This window comes from Toxotes jaculatrix, chromosome 16 (genome assembly GCF_017976425.1).
Source record: "Toxotes jaculatrix isolate fToxJac2 chromosome 16, fToxJac2.pri, whole genome shotgun sequence".
In the NCBI taxonomy this organism is placed as follows: Eukaryota; Metazoa; Chordata; class Actinopteri; family Toxotidae; genus Toxotes; species Toxotes jaculatrix.
This window is the reverse complement of record NC_054409.1, coordinates 22522230-22542326: the sequence shown is the minus strand read 5'-3', so window position 1 is coordinate 22542326 and position 20097 is coordinate 22522230. Positions and strand designations below refer to the sequence as shown.

Below are 20097 nucleotides of genomic sequence, written 5' to 3'. Positions count from 1 at the left end.
TTTAGCTGCTAACGGCTCCAGTGTTTGGGGCTGAGCAGGGCAGGCAGTGCACAGTGGACTTTTTAGATTTTGCGAGTCTCTTTTATGAGACACACCTGGCCAAAATGGCGGCTTGAATGAAGACAAAACCACATTAACAATGAAGGAGGTCGCTAAAGTAATTTTGACACCTGATGAAGGCTTGAGGTGCCGACTCCCACGATAATCTGAACAGAGACAATAAACTATCCTACTGAGCACCAGGCTCAAGAAGATTGGATTTGCTGCTGCTAATAACTGAAAGGGTGTGCTCATACCAGGCATTCCAGCAGTCGAGCAGGTCGGGCAATGACGATGAGGATCTTCTTCACCAGCTCTCTGATGAAATTTACCTCCTCGCTTTCTGATCTCTCTGTGGACTATACACAACACAGGATCTCAGCATTTCACATTTTATCGTCGACTGGTCAAACTTAGGTAAAGCCGAGAGGCAGCGTGGCTCTCCTCAGCCCCAGTTTGTGCTTTTCATGAGTTACCACTGAACAATAAATACTACTACATCTTTTAGCAACTAAACTGGTCTGATTAGACATCGTTACAGCCTCATTAACACTGTGTCCACAAGACTGTCATGCAATTTCTCTGCCTGTGAGTGTCTCTATGATTTCTGAAGATGCCCTCACCTCCTGGACGAGCCTCTCCAGCTTGTCAGTCAGTTCGCAGAAATAGCTGGAGGTGATGAGTCCTAGCCGGCTCTTCTCCAGACAGTCACGGGCCAGTTCAATTATCTGGTGGTGGGCAAAGCCGAGTACACCATCTGCCAAAGGGAGGACGCTCTCTGGAGAGTTACTGCGGATGATCTCCTGAATCCTTTCCTCCATCTGAGCCGTGGCCTGCAGAAAGAAGCGGAGGCGCAAGTTTGGTAAAGCAAAAGATGATTAACGACCAGACGTGGCTGCAGCAAACTTACTGTGAGGCCTCACCTTAGGAAACCGCTCCTTGTAGACGTGATTCATCATAATAATCTCATGGTCGTAACATGATGGAGATCTTCCAGGGCTGAAAAAAATCAATTAGAGTAAAATTAGTGTCACCAATGGTATGAAAGTACCACGTGAAGATAATGTTACATGTTGCGGAGGTAAATTCATACCTGAGACTGCGTGAGCGGGGTCGCATGGCTGTCGCTCTGCGACATTCATCCCCGGAGATGCTCTCAGTGCAGAAGTGCTTGGAGAGGAAGTGCAGTTCATCAGGCGTAGGCTGGAAGGGCAGCTGGTGCAGCTTCTCCTGTGATGAACAGGATGACTGGAAATGAAACAAATATATATTCAACATGTAAAGAAAAAAAAAAAGAAAAGAGATGGCAATTTTTTTTATGTGGATTAAAAAAAAAAAACACAGACACCATGTTAACAGACAGTCCTGTGCTTTTTCTCAACTACGAGCCTTACCACAAACCCATTACAGCTTCTAATATGACTGATGTTTTACCAGAGAAACAAGAAAACACGCTTCCTTCGATACGTGGTGTGAATAGCAGGAAATGTTCTAGTGCTAGAGCTACAGTTACAGAGAGAGATGCAGACAGAGGAAGCAGACACAATAAGAGAGAGTCGGTCACATGTGTGAACAGAGACGTAAAGAAATACAGAATTCCACATTTAGGTCATTTTAGCTTCACTTTCTCTTTGGTTCCTTGTGGCGACTTACAAAGATTTTTATTTGACCGACTTTCCATAAGGTTTTAGTCAATATGAATTTGGGCTTAATTACGCCTGAATGATTTTTATATCAAAAATCACAATTTGAAAGAGTGCAACTTTCACAAGAGCTGAGGTTTTATTTCCACATTACATAATTAACTGTGCCTCATTAACTGTGCCTGCAACAAATTAAAAGTTTAACTGTTGTCTGTAAACTTGCTCTGCTGCAGTACATTAATGATAATTCAATGAGATGGAAAAACAACAACAAAAAAAAAGAAATCTTGGGTGTTGCCTCGTTAATATGCTCGCTCTCTGCACACCAGTGTCTCTACACCACTTTCATCATTTTTAAAATAAATATGGAGAGTGCAGTATGTGTTTGCTGTTCATAAAAAAAACTAAGAGACCACAATCTAAGGTAACTTGGCGGTGATCCAGTGTAAGTGACAAACACCTGGTGAAAAGAGTTCTCTGAATCTTTTAGGGCACATCATAATGATGTTTTTAAGCTTATGACCTTAAAAACTCAGGGATTTGGGCCGGTGAAAAAGTCTCTCGTGTACAGAAAACTGGGCAAGTCTACTTTGAAGGTGACTTTTCTCTGCCTGACTTAACATACAACCATGATAAGTTTGCTACAATCATATTTAATACCACAAATACAGGCCTGTAGTTTAACTCATGTAGAATAATCGCAACACTGGTGGCATATATTTTCTTTTGCTTGGCTTAAACCTCCTATGTGTCTCGATGCCCGTTGTGTCCGACTGGTTGAGCTCAGGATACTCACAGAGACAGTGGAGCTGGGCGTGTTGGTTCCATATCCAGAGGAGGGAAGGGAGGCCAACGACCAGCGGCGACCATCAGTCCTGTCACACAACAGCACAGACACACGCAGGACCGTCACACTTCAAAGTCCAACACTGAATTCATGAATGGACAAAGGATTAAAATGCACTTCATTTCCAGTTCAACGCTACGTCAATGAGAAGAATTTGTCTTTGTTCAAAGACAAATCTGTAAAAATTGTCTTTAGAAACATGAAATATGCTTAAGTTCCATGTCTGTATTCAAGACGTGAAAGAACTTCACATGGTTATAGATGAATGGATGAACTTTCTGTGCTATGGTTTGAAAATGAAACCTTTTAGTCAGAGCACACAGAAAAGCAGAAGTTAAAGAATAAAGCAACTGAATGTAGAACTGAAAACAGATGCAAAAATGATGTAAAAAACAAAACTTCACAGTCAAGGTGACACAAACTAATGAAGGCGCGTCTGAGGTCTACTTCACAAATGTGGGGTAGTGAAGAAACAAGGGCAGACGAAAGCCTAACGTGAAGTTACCTGTCTGTTCTGTGGCAATGACTGTGGATTACAACAAAAATACACAATTACATGATATTATGATGAGAAATGATATAAAATAAACACATTATTGATACCGTTTATGATATATTTGATACATACATAAGTATAATATTCAGACACAGTGTCAGTGCCTTTACTGGATGATACTGCTGAGTGGCTACAACATTATTCACATCTTTGTCTGGCTGATCTGTATTAGCTGCAGATCTAATAAATATCCATGTGTGCTGTGTTACCTTCGTGCAAAGGAAAAATGAGCAGAGGCACTCGGAGAGAAATTTCTGGGACTGTCCTGTGGGCTTGTTCCTGCAAGAAAAACATTCAGAAGAGGAGATAAATTTAAATGAGGAAAGAAACCTGCACACCAAAAATAAATAAATAAATAAGAAAAATGAAAGGTCAACATTGCAAAGATATTTGAATAGTCATGTTACTATATAAAAAACAAACAAGTAAACAACATCTGGTGAATTTTACTTCCTTGCAGCATTCCTTGAAAAATAAAAACTGTGTAAAAATCAATATGTAAAATCACTGATTATCGATTTTTGAAGTTCAGGCGCCAAAAGTGATGTCATCAAGACAAGAAAAGCGGCAACTGATCATAAATATAATTGTTTTTCTGTCAACTGACTGAGTAATTGTCTCAATGTTTGAGCTCTGAAATCAACACCAGCACATCAAACTTGAATTGAACTGAATTTATTGTGAATAGAATTGTCGACCACCCACTGTACAGCACAGGATTCAGGTACAGAGGATTAAAGCCTCACCCCCATATTTTAAACGGTCTCTTAAAGACTTCAAGGTTAACCAAGCTGTACTAACCACAGTAGGTAAATAGGTTTAGTCAGCAGTTGCTGTTTTCGATATCTTGCTGTAATATATACTACAGTGCATTGGTTTCATGAGAGGTTGAAATAAGGTCAGCAGGCAGGCAAACTAAATACACCCACAGCTCATTCCAAAGTGTCGTTTTCATCAACATCATATTCACTGAGTGCACATTGTTGTGGATGTTTTCCAGCTTAGCAAACAGCCCGTTTGGCTTGATGTCAAATGTCATGTCTATCCTCAGATCTCTTATCCTACCTTCCACTTGCCAGTAATCATAAAACAGTATGCCTTGACCAGTTTGTTTTTGAAAGCTGCTTGGTTTTCACACAGCATGCGAAAATGTGCCTGAATGTCAATCATGTGATGCCTGATGGCAGCGTACGGTGAAGTTTAATGCTCTCTTCGCATTGATATTAAACGGCTGAACCTCTGAGTGACGGCAATTTGTTTTGCAAATATGATAGAAGCTCGACAGGTACACAACTCATCAAAACTGCCTTGATGTTGCTTTAAAAGCTGAATGCTATAAACACATGCACGAGGATTTTGGCGTGGAATCTGGGTAAAACAGGGGCAGATCTTGGCAATGTTATGCAGCTAAAAACGTATCCTGCGATTGGACGCTCGCCCTCCTTTCACAGTGAATCCACACGTAAATTTTCACATCATTTTCATTATTTAACATTATTATTTTGTTGGAGTGTATTCTGCTTGCCTGACTCTCTCTTCATTTCTATTAGCTCACATGCTGAGTGTGTTTCCTACATATTTATTTATTAATTCATGCAGCTGAGAGAGAGAGTTTTGGTCTGTGATTGCGCATGTTTTTTTTTTTTTTTTTTGCACTGTGAGGGAAAAAAGGCTCAGGTAACATTATCAGATGCAGATTTTTCTCTCTGCATATTTTACCCTGTGCTGCTGCTGCAGCTTCTTTCTGAATCTAACAGCTTTTAAATGAGACCTGTGGCTTGTTGAAAGTGTTACGGGTTGAACCCAGTAAGACTCCCGTCTTAACTTTTATGTAAAACTGGCACTTATTCAGACGTGAGACCAACATGTTCACTTGCCATTGGATTAACATGAAGAAGTGCATGTCTGCAGGGATATATATTTGGTATGAAAAAAAAACCCCTAAAACAAAACAGAAAATATAACAGCAAACAGAAAACAATGATTTATAGACTAGTAAGATATTATTTTCAAGCACTTTATGGTTTGAAGAGAATCACTTACATCACAAGTATCTACATCACTTACCCTAATAACCATGTAGGACTCACCCTCTTTACCTACATTAGTAATGTACATACTGTATCACCTTGCTGAAAATAGAAGCGCTGGGGGCCCCTGAACGTATTATACTGTAGGGACTTTCTGAAAGGCATCAATTAGCCTTTGTGTTTCACATTCACAGTGTAAAAACAAACCTATGGTCCAGCATTAATCAGGGGTAATTACATCCCTCACTGAGGGAGGGACCAAACAGTTAATTAACCAGCGGCTACAATGCCACCACCTCCTGTGATGATAAAGAGGGGTTTTTTTTATACTGGGAAACAATGATAGAGCCTCTGAATCTTGTTAGTGATGAATGTCACCTATTTAATTGCGCTGTAATCTTGATGGCAGCCAATTACATGTGGTAACCTCCTCCTATGGGAGTTGGACTGCACTTGAACAGACAACACATATCTGCTCTGACTGCTGAGAACATTTTCACATGAAATGAGGTTAAATGTGATTTTAAACCACGTTTATCAAATTATTTGTGATCATGAACACGGGTTTGATCAGCTACAGAACAACTGCAGAGCCAAGCCCAGAAATCAGAGGAAAAACATCCGATCTGCTGCATTATTGTTCGTCACAAGTGTTTACGTCAACGTACCCAGTTATGTGACCGCTGTAAATGGGACTGAAAGGAATTTTTTTTCTTACCTTTGGTGCCAATATTACGTCTGAGCCACAGTCTCAGGTCGTCCCAGAGATCAACACATTTGTCAGCCAGAACACTGTGCCTCTCTGACTCTGAGGACATCTTAAAGTCTGGGCCCCTTCGTTAGGTCGAAACACAGACTTACACACTGGGACTCTGGCGGCTCTGCTTTTGCTGACCAATGCCAGGAAATAAAACGCCCTGCGGTAAATGAGGTCTCCCCTCCCTCTGCTCCTGTGCATTTCCTCTCGGCAGGCCACCACTTCCTCCCCCAGTACAATCACTGCCTTTTGGCTGAAACAGTACAGTTGAATCCTCACCCAGCTCACCCCAGAACTGACTTCACAAAGGAAGGACAATAAACATTTAATGATTGCTGTTTACTGCTTTGCTTTCTGCCACTGCATCCCATATTGTTAGGGTCAGTCAACAACACTCAGTGTGTACATGAAGTGTTTTTTTTTTTTTTTCTCCATTTGGTGATGTCAATATTGTTGACATTGTTGGGTTTAAAGCTACAGACAGGGAAACAGTGGTGAATTATACAGACATATGTTGCAAAGACTGTGTTTTCCTGTGTTGTTTTACAAAGTAGATTTTGTTTGTCTTTGCATTACACAATGGACACACAATGGTATTCTTGTTAGAGAACATTGTGAGTAAATGGCTCCCCCTCTTTGCAACAGCGGGTATGTGTCTAACTCTGGGGCAGTGACACAGTGCAAACACATTAACAGGCGTCCACATGCACTGAACACAGACTCACCAGTAAGAGACGAGAGAGGGGAGTGAGGCCGTGGTAAACCTGATGACTGGCCGCTTCCTATCAGGCTTTTTCTGTTGCTCGTTCTGCAGCTGTAAAACAACAGAGGCAAATATGAGGCAGGACAATGGACAAAGAAACTACTTACCACAAATCTTCATGACAACAAATGACTTGGAAATATGAATTTACTAACCTAGTGTAAAATAGAGGTATTCAAAGTATATACATTCAATTACACTTAATGCAAACTTTCAGTTTCACATATTTTTAGCCGAATACTTCATTACATTGCCAAAATGTGCCCTGACCATGATGCTCCTCCTCTGACTCAGAGGGAGGCTACAGTCTTGGAGCAGACCATAAATATTGATGCATACACTGCCACAAAAAAATCTACAGTCACTAAAAAATCCGGTTCTGTGTACAGTATTCAGAAGGCTTTTATGTTTGTTGGTCATGTTAATACAGGACTGTGACTCACAAGGAGCCGCTGTGATCAACAACATGTGACTCATAAACGTAGCTCAGCTTTTAACCTTGAGAGGAAAATTAAATATTTCAGCGCAGAAAGCAGCTTCAGTGTTTAATGTCCCAATTAGTCTTGGGTTCATACTTTCAAATTAGAGGCTGTCAGTGGAAACACGTACTGCCTGAAGAACATGAAATTCACTTCAAGGTCAGAGACTCAATGATATCCCCTTACATAACCTCCTCAGAGAACTGAACCATTTCCAACAGAATTTTTTAAGATGTTATTCAATAATAATTTCAACCCTGTGCATAACACAAACGACACAAAAACAAATGTAGTCTCTCGTTTTCTCTCAGACGTTGAATATTTGAGCAAAGAGCCAAAAAGATATTTCACGAAGAGCAAAGACACAAAGTGGTGCACGGCTACAGGACACAGTTCTTCACTCCAGTGACAGAGATGCAGAACAACCATCCACGTAGGAGAAAAGAGAGGGAGAGAAAGAGAGAGGGAGGAAGAGCGTCAGTCCGTCACAGTTACAGCTCTCCTGTCTGCGTGTTGCAGCATTGATCGCCCAGAACGATCAAATGCACATGGGCCTCTGCAATGATGCAGAAAAGCACGAGCAGGTGACCTTCATCCCTTTGTCAACGCTGCTGCAGAGCAGCTCCTACAGGTGCCACTGCAGAGCCCTCACAGCCTCAGTGTCACATCAGCAACAAGGAAGAGCGAAGCAACTTTGTATACGAGCTGATAACAACGATAACATGGCCATTACATTTGATCTTAGCTACCCTGACTGATGAACTTTTGAGTCCATGTCTGTTTGGTTGCTGTCACCATGTTTTAAGATCTAGGAAGTGATAATTACACTAACGTTAGTATCAGTTAAATGATCAGTTTACCAAAATCATCCATCATTCAGCGGATCCTTCAATCTCATGCTCGCAAAAGTTAATGCAAGAAAGGACACAGATTGTGTGAACATTTAAGAGACATATACTCAAACCAGACCTGTCTGGATATGATTTGATATCATCTGATTACTTAACAATTAGCTTTAAAGCACTGTAGTGCATGCTTAAGTGTTAGGAAGGATCAGTGCAGACAGTGATACTCAAGGGGCCCGCGAATGATTTCGTGCTCGTGCTGGTGTTGATGATCTCTGGGCAATTTCCCACAAATGTGATGCATCGATTTAACGACGACACTAGAAATATCAGTGGACACAGGAAGCCTTGCTCCTGCTAAATGACTGAGCAATTAGCCGCATGCTAATGTGTAATGTGATGATGAGTAGATGACAAACAAATATGCAGAGACAAAATATTAACCAATCAGTGGTTACTGTGGCTCAGCAGCCCGATGATTATAAATGAGGGGACGCAAATTTCTGACGAGGCTTAAAGTTGCATCGGAACTGAAGGTTCGATGTTTGGGCTCCCAGAGAAAGATTATTTCTCTGCAGGATATCGACAACTTTGCATTTTCAGCCATGTGTGGAGACGATAACAGCTTTTGCATCTAGAGACAAGAGGAAAACATGTCAGGTGCAATTTATAAACAAATTTAAAGGTGCTAAGGCCAGGTTTCACCTTCACCTTTTTAAGTGTACAATAGGCAACACCTGTTCAGAGAATGACCGGTAACAGACCCTGGAAACATCCCAAGCTGCGTGTAGTTCCCTGCATTCCTGTTGTTGGCCCATTGTCACAGCAAATTCCAAAATAGTCTCCCTAAATCAGAAGGGAAACCCTATTTTGACTGAAATCCCATTCATCCTTGTTTACTCAAGTGGTTTCTAGGGTTAACCCCTGCAATCAGGAGTGTGGACACATGCCATGAATCATTTATCACGGTGGGGAGGGAGTGAATAATATCTGGTGCACAGGTGCTCAGTCAAAGAGGATCAGATTTAACGAGATCTATTTATACCCTCTCACTGAGGATTAGGCCAAGAGAATGCCACACTGCTGCCCAATCAACCCTCTTGTTGCCTCACCCTCTCACCACCCATCCCAGGGTTTGTACCATCATAACCTCTATTAGGGAGCTGAGTGCCACTCACGGAGACATTAAAACGACCGCCTCTGGATTACTTTACGGGGAAACCGCCACAGGTTATGATGGCACGGAGGCCATCTTTGTCACATTTGATGCTAAGCTGAGCTGAGCTTTGGTGGAGGCACCTCTGTGGCCAGAAAGGCTGAGTGAGGGGAAAAAACGGTGTGGGTATAGTGAGGCTTTAAATGGGGTATAAAGAAGCCCTGGGCGAAGATGATAGGGAGAAAGTAGGCCAGTGTTGTATGCTGTACTGCAGATGTGTGAGATTCCTGGAACTGATCCATGTGAGGTTTAACAGTCTCGGTTATATGCAGAACCCTCAACCTCATCAAACCATTGTTGCATTACACATGAAACCTCCCGGCCTGAAAGCCTGGCTCCTCTCCGATGACTAAAAATAATCTAATAAGATCTTTATTAAAGTTCTAGATACTTAAATTAAACGCCGCTGATTTGACTTTTACCTTGCATTTTACATGTATTTCCTATTTTACACTGACCTACATTACTGCAACTCTTTATTATTACAAAGTAATCTGAATCTGTCAAAAACAATTTCTTGGATTTCGGCGTGATTGCTTATTTTTGGGCACGGGAAGAAGCAAAAATAGATAAAACCTCTGATTCTGAAACGTCTGATCGTGACCCATGTCGACTAAAAAGCCCTGATTATTCTTTTTTACTCCCGGAAGTTTTGCTCTCTTGTCAGAGCTGTCAGGTGAGCTGACAAAGCGCATTGCCGCATAAATTGCTGTTCCTCGCTGACAAACCTAAATTCAAAGTCAGACATATGACACACACAGCTCTATTAATAGTATTTAAAAAACGTGCCGCTTGGGTAAAAAGCACTGCAGATCATTTTTGAAGCCACTGGAGACAGCTGTTTTCACAGGCCACTGTCACTTTCTACATCTGAAGACGTACAGTATTACACGGCTTTACAGAGACTCGACTTTGTCAAATCTCTTGTTTTTGGGGGGGGGCTTACATTTTCAGATACACTGCATGACATATCGAACTCAGCACATGGTGGTAACACGGTTAACCGCTGCAGAAATGTTCTTACATCTTCCAATTTCTAAAATGTTCACAGATTTCAATATTACAGAATATATACAGTAGTTTTCTGCATCGTCTTTTTCTACTTGAACCACAGAAAACTCTGTCAGCTGCTTTGTTACTGAAGTTAAATGCAAGAGTGAGAGAGGGGACGTTACACTAATGACATAAGTAAAAGCTCTGCAGGCCATTTCAGCTGATCTCACTTCAGTTTAAGTCTGATACAGCTGTGATCTCTGACACTATGCTTTTACAGCATAAAGCCTCAGTTATCAATATCTACTAAATCTGACAGTGGAAAATAAAAAAAATTACTGATGCAAGATGTCCAAAAACAGCCAGTATTTCATATTAAGCTGTTGTGCACCATAAAATAGGTCAGGACAGGGATTAAAAATAAATATCAGTTATAAGGGCTTCACCAATACTGTGGCTCCATCATATACAAAAAACTGGGATAAAGTAGCTTAGCTATAAACCAGAGTCTATACACTGACTCTGGATTACATAAAGCAATAATACTTTTTTTTTTTCATTTGGCAATGTTAAAGTCAAATGAAATGCAGGGTACGTTATGAAACCACAGCATTTTCCTCCACAGAAACATTCTGCACAGTTTAATAACAATTTCCACTTTACCACTGTTAATTAATGGGGATGAAATGTAAGAAAGTACACATCCTGTGTAAAGAACATGAGACTGCCTCAACAACAAACATTCAATTATCCCTTTACCCGCAAAGCAAATAATACACAATAGGCGAGAGGGGAACACCCAGGTTCTTATTCATACTGGCCTCATAAAACAGCTCAGCTGACCCACTGTAAACACGAGGAAAAACATCCCTCCTGCCGCTCACTTGCTCACTTATATGTCACTTATATGTCAAATTACCTGTTTGCAGCGAAACAGAAACTAAATCCCGTTTCAAATCGTAAAGAACTGTCTGTAAAACCACATACCATAATACAGAAAAGAAAATACGGCAGCACTTCAAACTGTTTCAAACGTTACCTTTTTGAGCGGCGCAGACGGGCTCCGCTGAAGAAATGTGGCATGTTAAAGTTGGACAGTACCGTCCACAGACTAGAATCTGACATTGTGTCCAAGTCATGCCAAAGAGGGAGATGCAACGGGGGCTTCTGAAGAGATGATGAGGAGAAGCGACGGCTTTCAGGGTTCAGGAGGATGCGACCCCCGGCGCAGTCCTGACTAGTACTCCTACAACAGCTCTCCTTAGGTCCAAACTTCCTCTGCACAGGCACATCTGCAGCCAGCTGCGGCATAAACACACCGGCAGAGAGGACACGTTGTCCTCCTCTGTCCTCAAATTTAAAAAAAAAAGTAATCCAAGGAGGATCCTGAAAGGCACAGAGTGTGTGATCCAGGTCAGGTGTTGACAGCCTCCACTGTTGTAGGGACGTGACACCTAATACCAGCTGACTTTTTGTTTGCCCGTCTCACTGCGACTGTGTTCTGTATCCCAAACACTCATCCCGCTCCCTTCGCTCAACATGCTTCATATCATGTAACAGGCATCTACCACTTCCCATCCTGTGAAGGGGGGGGTTGTGAGACAGAAGGGTACTGCATCATCAGCAGATGCTGCTGTGCACTCGCTGCTTTCACAAACTGGCACCCCTCCAAAAGTCTGGTGGGTCAGTGTACTAAGCAGGACCTATCTGAAATGGAAATTCTGTGCTTTTGCATGGATTTCTCCTGCTAGCTGTTCCCTGCACAGACAGTCCTACCTCACTCATTTGATGGGAGCCTCACCTTAACTTCATCACCTTTGATCCTTGACTCATGTTTTCTTGTTGACTCTGTCGGCAGATAAGCAGCCAAACACAGACGGCTACTGGGAAACGTGCCGATGTGGAAGATTCATCCAGGTTTACAATAATCAAACTTACAATAGAACTGACTGATTAAAAATTTGCTTCAGTTACCATAAATCTGACCTTTCAGCAGAGCTGAACTCGTGTGTGCACACACACACATATAACAGAAAAAGCGGCCCTTCGTCAGTTCAGTGATGAATTTAATTTTCAGGCTCTGCATGTATGTGTCAGTTTAGCGTCGCCTCTTGACAGCAGCCTGTGGGGAGCAAAGCATACAGACAAATTCTTTGAAGTAGCTGTCAGGGGCCACGAACAAAACATATTCCAAACCATAATGAACCTCTCGCAAAGAATCCAACCTTAGTCCCAAGACTGATCGCCGATCAGTGATATATCAATGATTATTCTCCACGGGAGAGAGCAAAGTTCAGCCCTGCAAACAGACATGGCTGTGCTGTAACAGCACGGCACCAGACCTGCGATAAGAGCGCCGCTATTTGCGTGTGCGCAGAGTCTGAGGCTGCTGTGATCACATGATTGATGGAACAGGTAACACAACCAAAAATCCACGGGTTGTTTTAGTCCCCTATAATAATAATAAACCTGTTTAGTGAAAAAAAAACAGCCTTCACAATTTCCTAGAGCCTAAGGTGATGTTTTCAAACGTCGTGCTTTGGACTAAAACCCAAAGATTGCCAGTTTACTTTCATGTCAGTCAAGGAAAAGAAGGAAATGCTCAGATCTGAGCAGCTGGAACCAAAAATCATTTCAGATGAATTTTCTGACGATGGACTAATTGTTTCACTGAGTCAGTGTTGTTGCCTGAGTTTGGTGTTTTTATGTTCTGGTCCAATTATTATATATATATATTTTTAAATAATAACAAACTGAACCAAAATAATGAGGCCTTTCAAACAGCTGTGAAGACTCACTACTTGCAGCAGGTCATTAAAATGGCCTAGAATCAGGTCTGATTCTATTTGGCCAGTTATAATTCTAACAGTAACTAATGTTCAAAGTACAGGAGAGAAAAAAGAAAGACTGGAAACTTTCAACCAGAGACTGGTTGAAAGCTTCACTGAGGAAGTGCACAGTCAGACCTGAGGACCATCAGGATGCTGCGGATGAGCCTAATCACTTGGCGAGTGCGCTGCCTGGAAGGGATTCAAAAGCTCGGGAAGAGAGACAGAGAGAAACCGATGAAAGGAAGGAAGGAGGAAAACCACCATGACTGGCACATAACTGATGGTTCTACTTAGATGTACCTCTTCTGTAATAAAGTGTTATCAGAAGCCATTTTTGTCAGTACAAAGTCTGAGTGTGTGTGTGCATTCAGAGTGGCTCGGTCTGTGTCTCCCTACAGGCCAGTGTGACAGCCTTCACTCTAATTATGGCTCTGCTCTGTTTCTGTGCTCCACATAAGAACTGACGGTTCAGATGGTTCAAAGTCAAACCTGCACAGAGCAGCGTGAACAGGGAGGTCACCGGCAACGCTGACGAGCACGAGCAGCAAACGTGGGCTACTGTCCTCTCAGTGACTTATGACCTCCTTTCTAGTAGTTTTGCAAGATAAAGACACTAACACCAGCATTTTAACGATGACCTTAGTGAAATAAAAATACAGACTGTAAGGATACGAAAAAGCTGTTTGGACAACATAATATATATATATATATATATTTCTATGTGCAAAGAAAAATAATGAATAGTGTTATTGTATTAGCAGTATCTAGAGCACCGTTATTGCCTATTATCAGAAGAAGCCCAACCATAATGACTCACAGGGGATAAAACGTAATCCTTTGCAGCACTGTAATTAGCACGAGCACCAATCTGTTATCATTCATAAATCCTGTGAAAGGTCAATATATTTTGTGAAATCACTGTCTGCCCTGATAACTGATATGAAATAAGGAAGTCAGTGAACCCTTTTTAAGGCCTTTCTCGGGCTCTTACTTGCTCTGTGTGCAGGTGAGCAATTAAATCTGCTGCTTCATTAACATATTATCGCCACATACAGGAAGCTGATGTGGTGAACTGGTTAGGTCATGCACTGCGGAGCCACCGAAAACAAAGCTGCAAAAATACTAAAGTTGTAGAACAGCTGAAATAACAAGTCAAATAACTGCTGAGTCAGGTGATAAGTCTCCGAAGGCATCACGACGAGGAAGCAGTCACGAGATCCACCGTTAAAATAAGAAGGTTTGATTACAGCAGCTTAAAGGTAAGGCTCCCGCCACTGGCTTAGCGTCCTACAGCAGAGTCAGCATACACGCGTAATCGAAATACACCTCACGTACAAGTGTCTGATAAAATCTGAAAACAATGAAATGCAATCTACCGCAAAGTTAATTCCACAGCCTCAGCAGTGTGAGGTGCAAAGCACTGCTATCTGATGGTCACGTACATGCAGATGGTCCAGTGTCACTGAAACACCAAACCCTGTGTGTTGGTACATGATGGAATAAAAACTGAAACTGTTGATGAAAAAAAAAAAAAAAAAAACATACAAAAAAAAAAAAACAAAAAAACAAAACACCAAGTTGAAAACATCTCCACATTCTTGTATGGAGCTGACTCACTCAAATGCCAGCTCCACTTGACTCTGTATGAAAGCTGAGCAGAACAAGAGGAGATCAGAGGTGACATGGGTGGGTGTTTCATGCTATTCATTGATACGGAGAATTCTCAAAATTGAGTGTTTTGAATGAGCTGGAAAAAAAAAAAAACCATTCCAAGTTTCATTCCAACAATTTCTTTTGACAAAATCTGCGTCAGAAGCGACCTGAATAAAACCAACTAAACCTGACAGAAAGCACAGACTGTGACTCTCAGAGACAATTCTCGAACCACGAGATTTCCATTTTTTTTCCCTCTAAGGCTTCAGCAATCAGGTCCCAGTTGGATTATGGTTAAGAGAGGCAGGAAGTTTCTGAAAATTGAAATAAACTAATTGTACAAAAACGACGACTGAATGTGTTCAGGGTTGGAAAAAAAGAGTAAACCTACTCTTTAGAGAGAGAAAATCCACCTTTAACTAAAACTCTGGATACGTCCTTTGATCTCACAGACTGTGTTTAAGTGTGATTAACACCAGTCAAAGACAGAGACGACGCAGACAACACATTAATTTGTCACGCCATCGAAAGGCGAATGGATCACAGGCCACCTTTTATCCACATGCCTCACATACTGCTAATCGCATAAACAACAGTTAACCAACCAACAAGATGCCCTATGTGAAGAAATTGAAACCCCAAATGAAGCTTGTCCACGAGCAAAGATGCATTCAGAGCGTCCTGGTGGATGAAATGCAGAGTTCGAAGAGAGGACGTGACGTCTCAGACATCACTGATGCACGATAACCCCCAGAGAAATAATCATTTCAGTGACACAAGGATAAAAGTCTTGATGTTCGTAAATGAAAATAATCTTGAAGCTCTGTAAGCACACACAGATTCTTTAGATACTAATCAGAAACTAGATGAGATATAAGCAATAAGCCTGGATATGGAGCCATTACTGAGAAATCTGAAGCCAGATTTTACCATTTCGAACACTGTTCATTCCTAAATGAATCAATTCAGCCGGGATTCAGACAGATTGAGACCATTCTTCACTTTGATGTACTGCAAACGCCACAAATCCTACTTAGCACATGAAAGAGAAGCATAAACCTCAGAACAGAGACGGGCAAGATGGGGGAAGGGGTGAAACTATCAACATTATATAAGTGCTGTGTCCTCCTCTTTCAATGTCATTTCAATGGCAGGCGATTTTGGGAGGGCAAACTGAACACCCAGGTCCGGCTTTGTGACACATGAACATGAGATGGACTCGGACATGCACTAACAGGTCTTTCAAAGCGAAATAGCCGTGGTTGAAGAGCTCTTTCTTACCTCCAGAAATGAAAAGCGTGCAGCGGGCTGCACGGGCTGCAAGGACTAGTGGGAGTGGGGCTCAAGCTTCGGGGAGTGAGGCTGTAAGTTAAATGGAGTGTAGTGAATAGTTGTCTTTTATCATACACACAGGACAGACCCCCCCACATACACACACACAACACCCCATCCCACAGCTAAGACACGTGCCTAGATGAAGACAGCAGCATCACGAAGAGTGAATATATCCTGTCAGCTCAACCGACATTGTGTTTAAAGGGCAGGTTCCCGAGGCATTTGTCTGGTTCTGGAATATTTGGCTGACACTGGGGACGTTCGACTCCACTCGCCAGAAATCAGAAAGGAAGTTACAGATGAGCATCGCACTGCACCTATGTGATGCCATGTACTGAGCCCGATTTAAACTGAACTTTCAGCAGAGGCACTGCAGAGCATTAGGTCATATAGAGGTGAGTGACTTTTACTGCAGTGGAGGCCCCAAATCATTCATCAGAACATTCACACGTATAAAATAAATCCCCCTGGTAAAATAAGGGAGTATGTATTTCTAATGTTTTCTATATTCTATGTAACAATGAACTGATCCTTCTCATCCTATTGTCTGTGTATTCAAAGCCTAATATGTCAAATCCCTTTGTGCCATAAAGCTCTATTGTTGTATTATAACTATTAAAAACACAATACTGAGCCACAGCGTTGCACTGGGTGACATGTTCCTTCATTATGATGAACATGGGCACCTGCTGCAGTCAAAACTTAGTAGAGAAACCAAATGTGGATTAATCCACCGATAAAAATAGTCCCCACTGAACGCTCTCAATGGTTTGATAAACGTTTGATAAAAACTGCAGTGCTCAGTTTGTTTGTTTGTTTTTTTTTAAAGAAGTGAGAGTAGATATTTATGACCTATTTCTGAAGATTTACATCTTCATTAAGAACCAGTGGGCTTGGGAGTGTCACAGGCAGGGTGGGGAAGTTGGAAAGAGCTGAGAGTCAAATTAACACACTGTTGTTTGTGGTCTTTTCATGGGATTTGTTGATAGAAAGACACATATAGAATATTGCTAGCCTTTCTTTTAAGGATCACTAAGAAATAAACACAATGCACTGTGGTCATTTTAACATGTTGGCTGATACAACACAATACAGCCCTCAGCAGTCGCTCATCACTCCAATTGTACTCTTTCAATTTCGGGTTTTAAAGCCTCACATGGAGGGAACCATAACAAATGCCTTGTTGACCTAAATTTAAAAAAAAAATGGATCAAGTCAAACAAACGACTGTGGCTGTGATAAAAGGGGGAAACTGCCATGTAAACACAGCCTTCAGTGATTCACTGCTTTTTTTTTTTTTTTTTACCTTATTGATCACATCCAACAAACACTGGCACAAGACTCATCATAGGTGTGCTACGAGTATGTGTGTGTTTCCTACATGTGCATGGCGCGCGCGCGCGCGTGTGTGTGTGTGTGTGTGTGTGTGTGTGTGTGTGTCACGCAAGCAAATAAAACATGTTGTGCAGCTGCGGCACTCCTTTGCGTTATCTGTCTATCACACACACACACACATGCATGAGGACATAAATGCGTGGACACACACACACAAACAGGCACACACAAACACAAGCAAGCCGCTGTTGCCTAGCTGTGAAGGATCTGACATTAGACTTCCTGCTGCAGATGCTGCTGCTAATGCTAACACTGCACAGTGAAAGACAGCAACAAACATGACACAGAGACAGATGAAGCTACACACTGCAGAGGAGCTGCCTCCCCGGTAGGATAACGGAGGAAAATACTCACTCTAGCGTCAGCCCTGGAATTCTCAGCCTCTCCCGCTGGGCTTTCATGGCTGAACTGTGCTCGTCTGCTCTATTGTGGTCATGATATGCATTCACACTGCCTGCCTGCCTGCCTGCCGCCCCCCTTGCACTGACAAAGAGCCAAACCCAGCCACCACAGTGCGATGAGACGGATTGGTTTTCTCTCCCCCCACAGAAAGGGAGGGGGTAAAAAAAGGGGGGGCTACAGTTCTTGTTTTGGTCTTTCCACGTTCCACCTTGAAGCTGTCAAATGAGATCCTCAGTTGCCTGCGGAGGGCATGGAGGCAGGACAATACCCCTTCTCCCCTCCCCTCATACACGCCCCCTGCTCCTTCACAAACGCATGCACGTTTGTCCCACCTCCCCTCCCCACCCCCCAACCACCACAACTCCTCCACCAGCTGGTGACTTACCACATAGCAGAAACGAATGCAATAAATTAAATCTACATTTTGTCTGCTCCTCGGCGCGCAGTCACCTTGACAGATGCGAACACAAGGAGCGCACCCTACGAGGCAATGCCACCGCGACCAGGGATGATGTCATCTCCGAATGAAAAACATAATGCACCACTACCTGCCAGTCCACATCAGTCAGTGTACGGCAAGACAGGAGCCATTCAGACAACATGCACTGACTTCAAGTCGGCAGAGCTAAAAAAAATTCAGCTTGCAGTGGAATTTGTTTATAACGTTTAACCTTGCAGGCAAACAGAAGCATGAATTCTGTGTTTGTGCTTAAATTAGGGAGGCATGTGAGTGCTGGGTGTGAGTGTGGAATCAAAATACTGAAACCCAAAGTAATAAAGCACAGTGACGCACCAGATTGCCCTAGCCCCTGCAGGGATTTAAAACACCACAGAGGCTACTGGTTATCATTACTAAAATCACCCACGATGCATTTTATCCACACTCATTTTCGCAGACGCTTTATTGCCAAACCATCAAGATCCCAATAAGTCAAAATGAATCAATGACTCACTGGCAGGAAATTGTCTAAGGACGAGCTACCGCATGATAAAGGAGGGGAGTTATTCAGATAATTTGACAGCGCGCTGCAAAAAAAAATGACACAACCAAAACGTGTAGTGTTTGCCATGAGTCACTTCAGCTGCAATAACTGTAACAGCTAACTGCTGTGTGACAATGCTCTTGATAAACCTGGAATGACACGGAGAAGCATGGAAAGTGGAGCAGAGCCGACACTCAGCCGCTGCCTCACTCACTCATCCAACAGCACGCCATGAATTCTTTATTACTGTGAGCATGTTTGAGGAGCCGAGAGCCACCGCGGGTGACACCAAACACTGAGTTAACCACAGAGGCAGCAGTTGAGGCAGGCAGGAAGTGGAGCATAAGAGGATGTAGAGCTGCTTCTAGAGTACAGCAGGTCACAAGTACAACCGTGAAGTCAACACTATTGTTTCCTTTACCTGTAACTTTCAGGGATTTTGATTATCCAAAAATACAAAGTGTAAATGCTGCAATGCCACTTGAGCTGCACACCTACGGCAAATAATTCATATAATCCACATTCATACATAGTAAAGTTTATTCTGAATCTGAATCAAATACGTGAGATGTTTAATATTGATGAGCGCAAAGCAGATACTTGAGAGCAAGCATATTGACTTTTGGTCTGACACTGGCAGTTTTACACCATCTCAAAAATGATTTCTGTGCTGCTGATAAATAAATCTGTTGCTTCTGCAGGGGAGGCTGCGTCTGACAAGTTCCGTAACGAGTGAAAGAAGTTCCCTCTCAAACTGTCCTTTTTCATTCATTCATTCATTTTAGTGTTAGTTTCAACTGACACTAAAAATGTCTTTCAGGAAAAAAATTGCCTGAAAGAGTGCTCAGATATCCTAACTTTTACCATCATGTCTCACCCTTCCCCCTGTAAACACTTATGCCTTCAGACGTAGTTAGAAGACACAAACTAGTTCGTTTGGACCACAACCTGACCTTAAACTTTCCAGCCAACAAACTGAAATTGTCATTCCTCTTCCCATTGAGCAAGAGAACACCAAAGAACAGATTAATCCCTCTGGACACTGAGCAGAAATGCTGAAACCCAAGGTAATAAAGCCTAAAACCAGGCAGAAATCTAGAAAAATAAATCAGTACATTAAGTGTATTTACTTAATGTAATCTCAGTGTTATAAAACAGAAATAAAGGAAAAAATATTCAGCACAGCTAATTTACCTGGGCAGAGCTCATTTCTGAAAACCATTTGTCGAAGTTTAGATTTTTTTTTTTGTTCTGGTAATTTGTGGCTCTGGGTGAAGGTGAGTGACTCACCAGGGTTTTCATAATAATGTATGACTGCTACTGTACTTGG

At 42.1% G+C, this 20097-nt stretch overlaps 1 protein-coding gene across 10 annotated transcripts in view; it reads right to left on the bottom strand.

Annotated features, from left to right (window-relative positions):
* The window catches only part of mast4 (microtubule associated serine/threonine kinase family member 4), a 76834-nt gene that overhangs the window by 17927 nt on the left and 38810 nt on the right, over window positions 1-20097 (bottom strand). For 3 of the 10 annotated variants that reach the window (XM_041059218.1, XM_041059223.1, XM_041059228.1), the window contains 8 exons: window positions 6598-6686; window positions 3295-3364; window positions 3035-3055; window positions 2479-2557; window positions 1133-1287; window positions 963-1038; window positions 663-872; window positions 297-398 (listed from right to left, as the gene is read on the bottom strand). In XM_041059218.1, coding sequence (XP_040915152.1) covers window positions 297-398; window positions 663-872; window positions 963-1038; window positions 1133-1287; window positions 2479-2557; window positions 3035-3055; window positions 3295-3364; window positions 6598-6686 — 802 coding nt within the window. Of the gene's footprint in view, window positions 1-296; window positions 399-662; window positions 873-962; window positions 1039-1132; window positions 1288-2478; window positions 2558-3034; window positions 3056-3294; window positions 3365-6597; window positions 6687-11207; window positions 11644-15933; window positions 16015-17736; window positions 17889-20097 lie in introns of those variants that run through there. The other 7 variants (XM_041059226.1, XM_041059227.1, XM_041059224.1 and 4 more) reach the window with 7 other exon arrangements.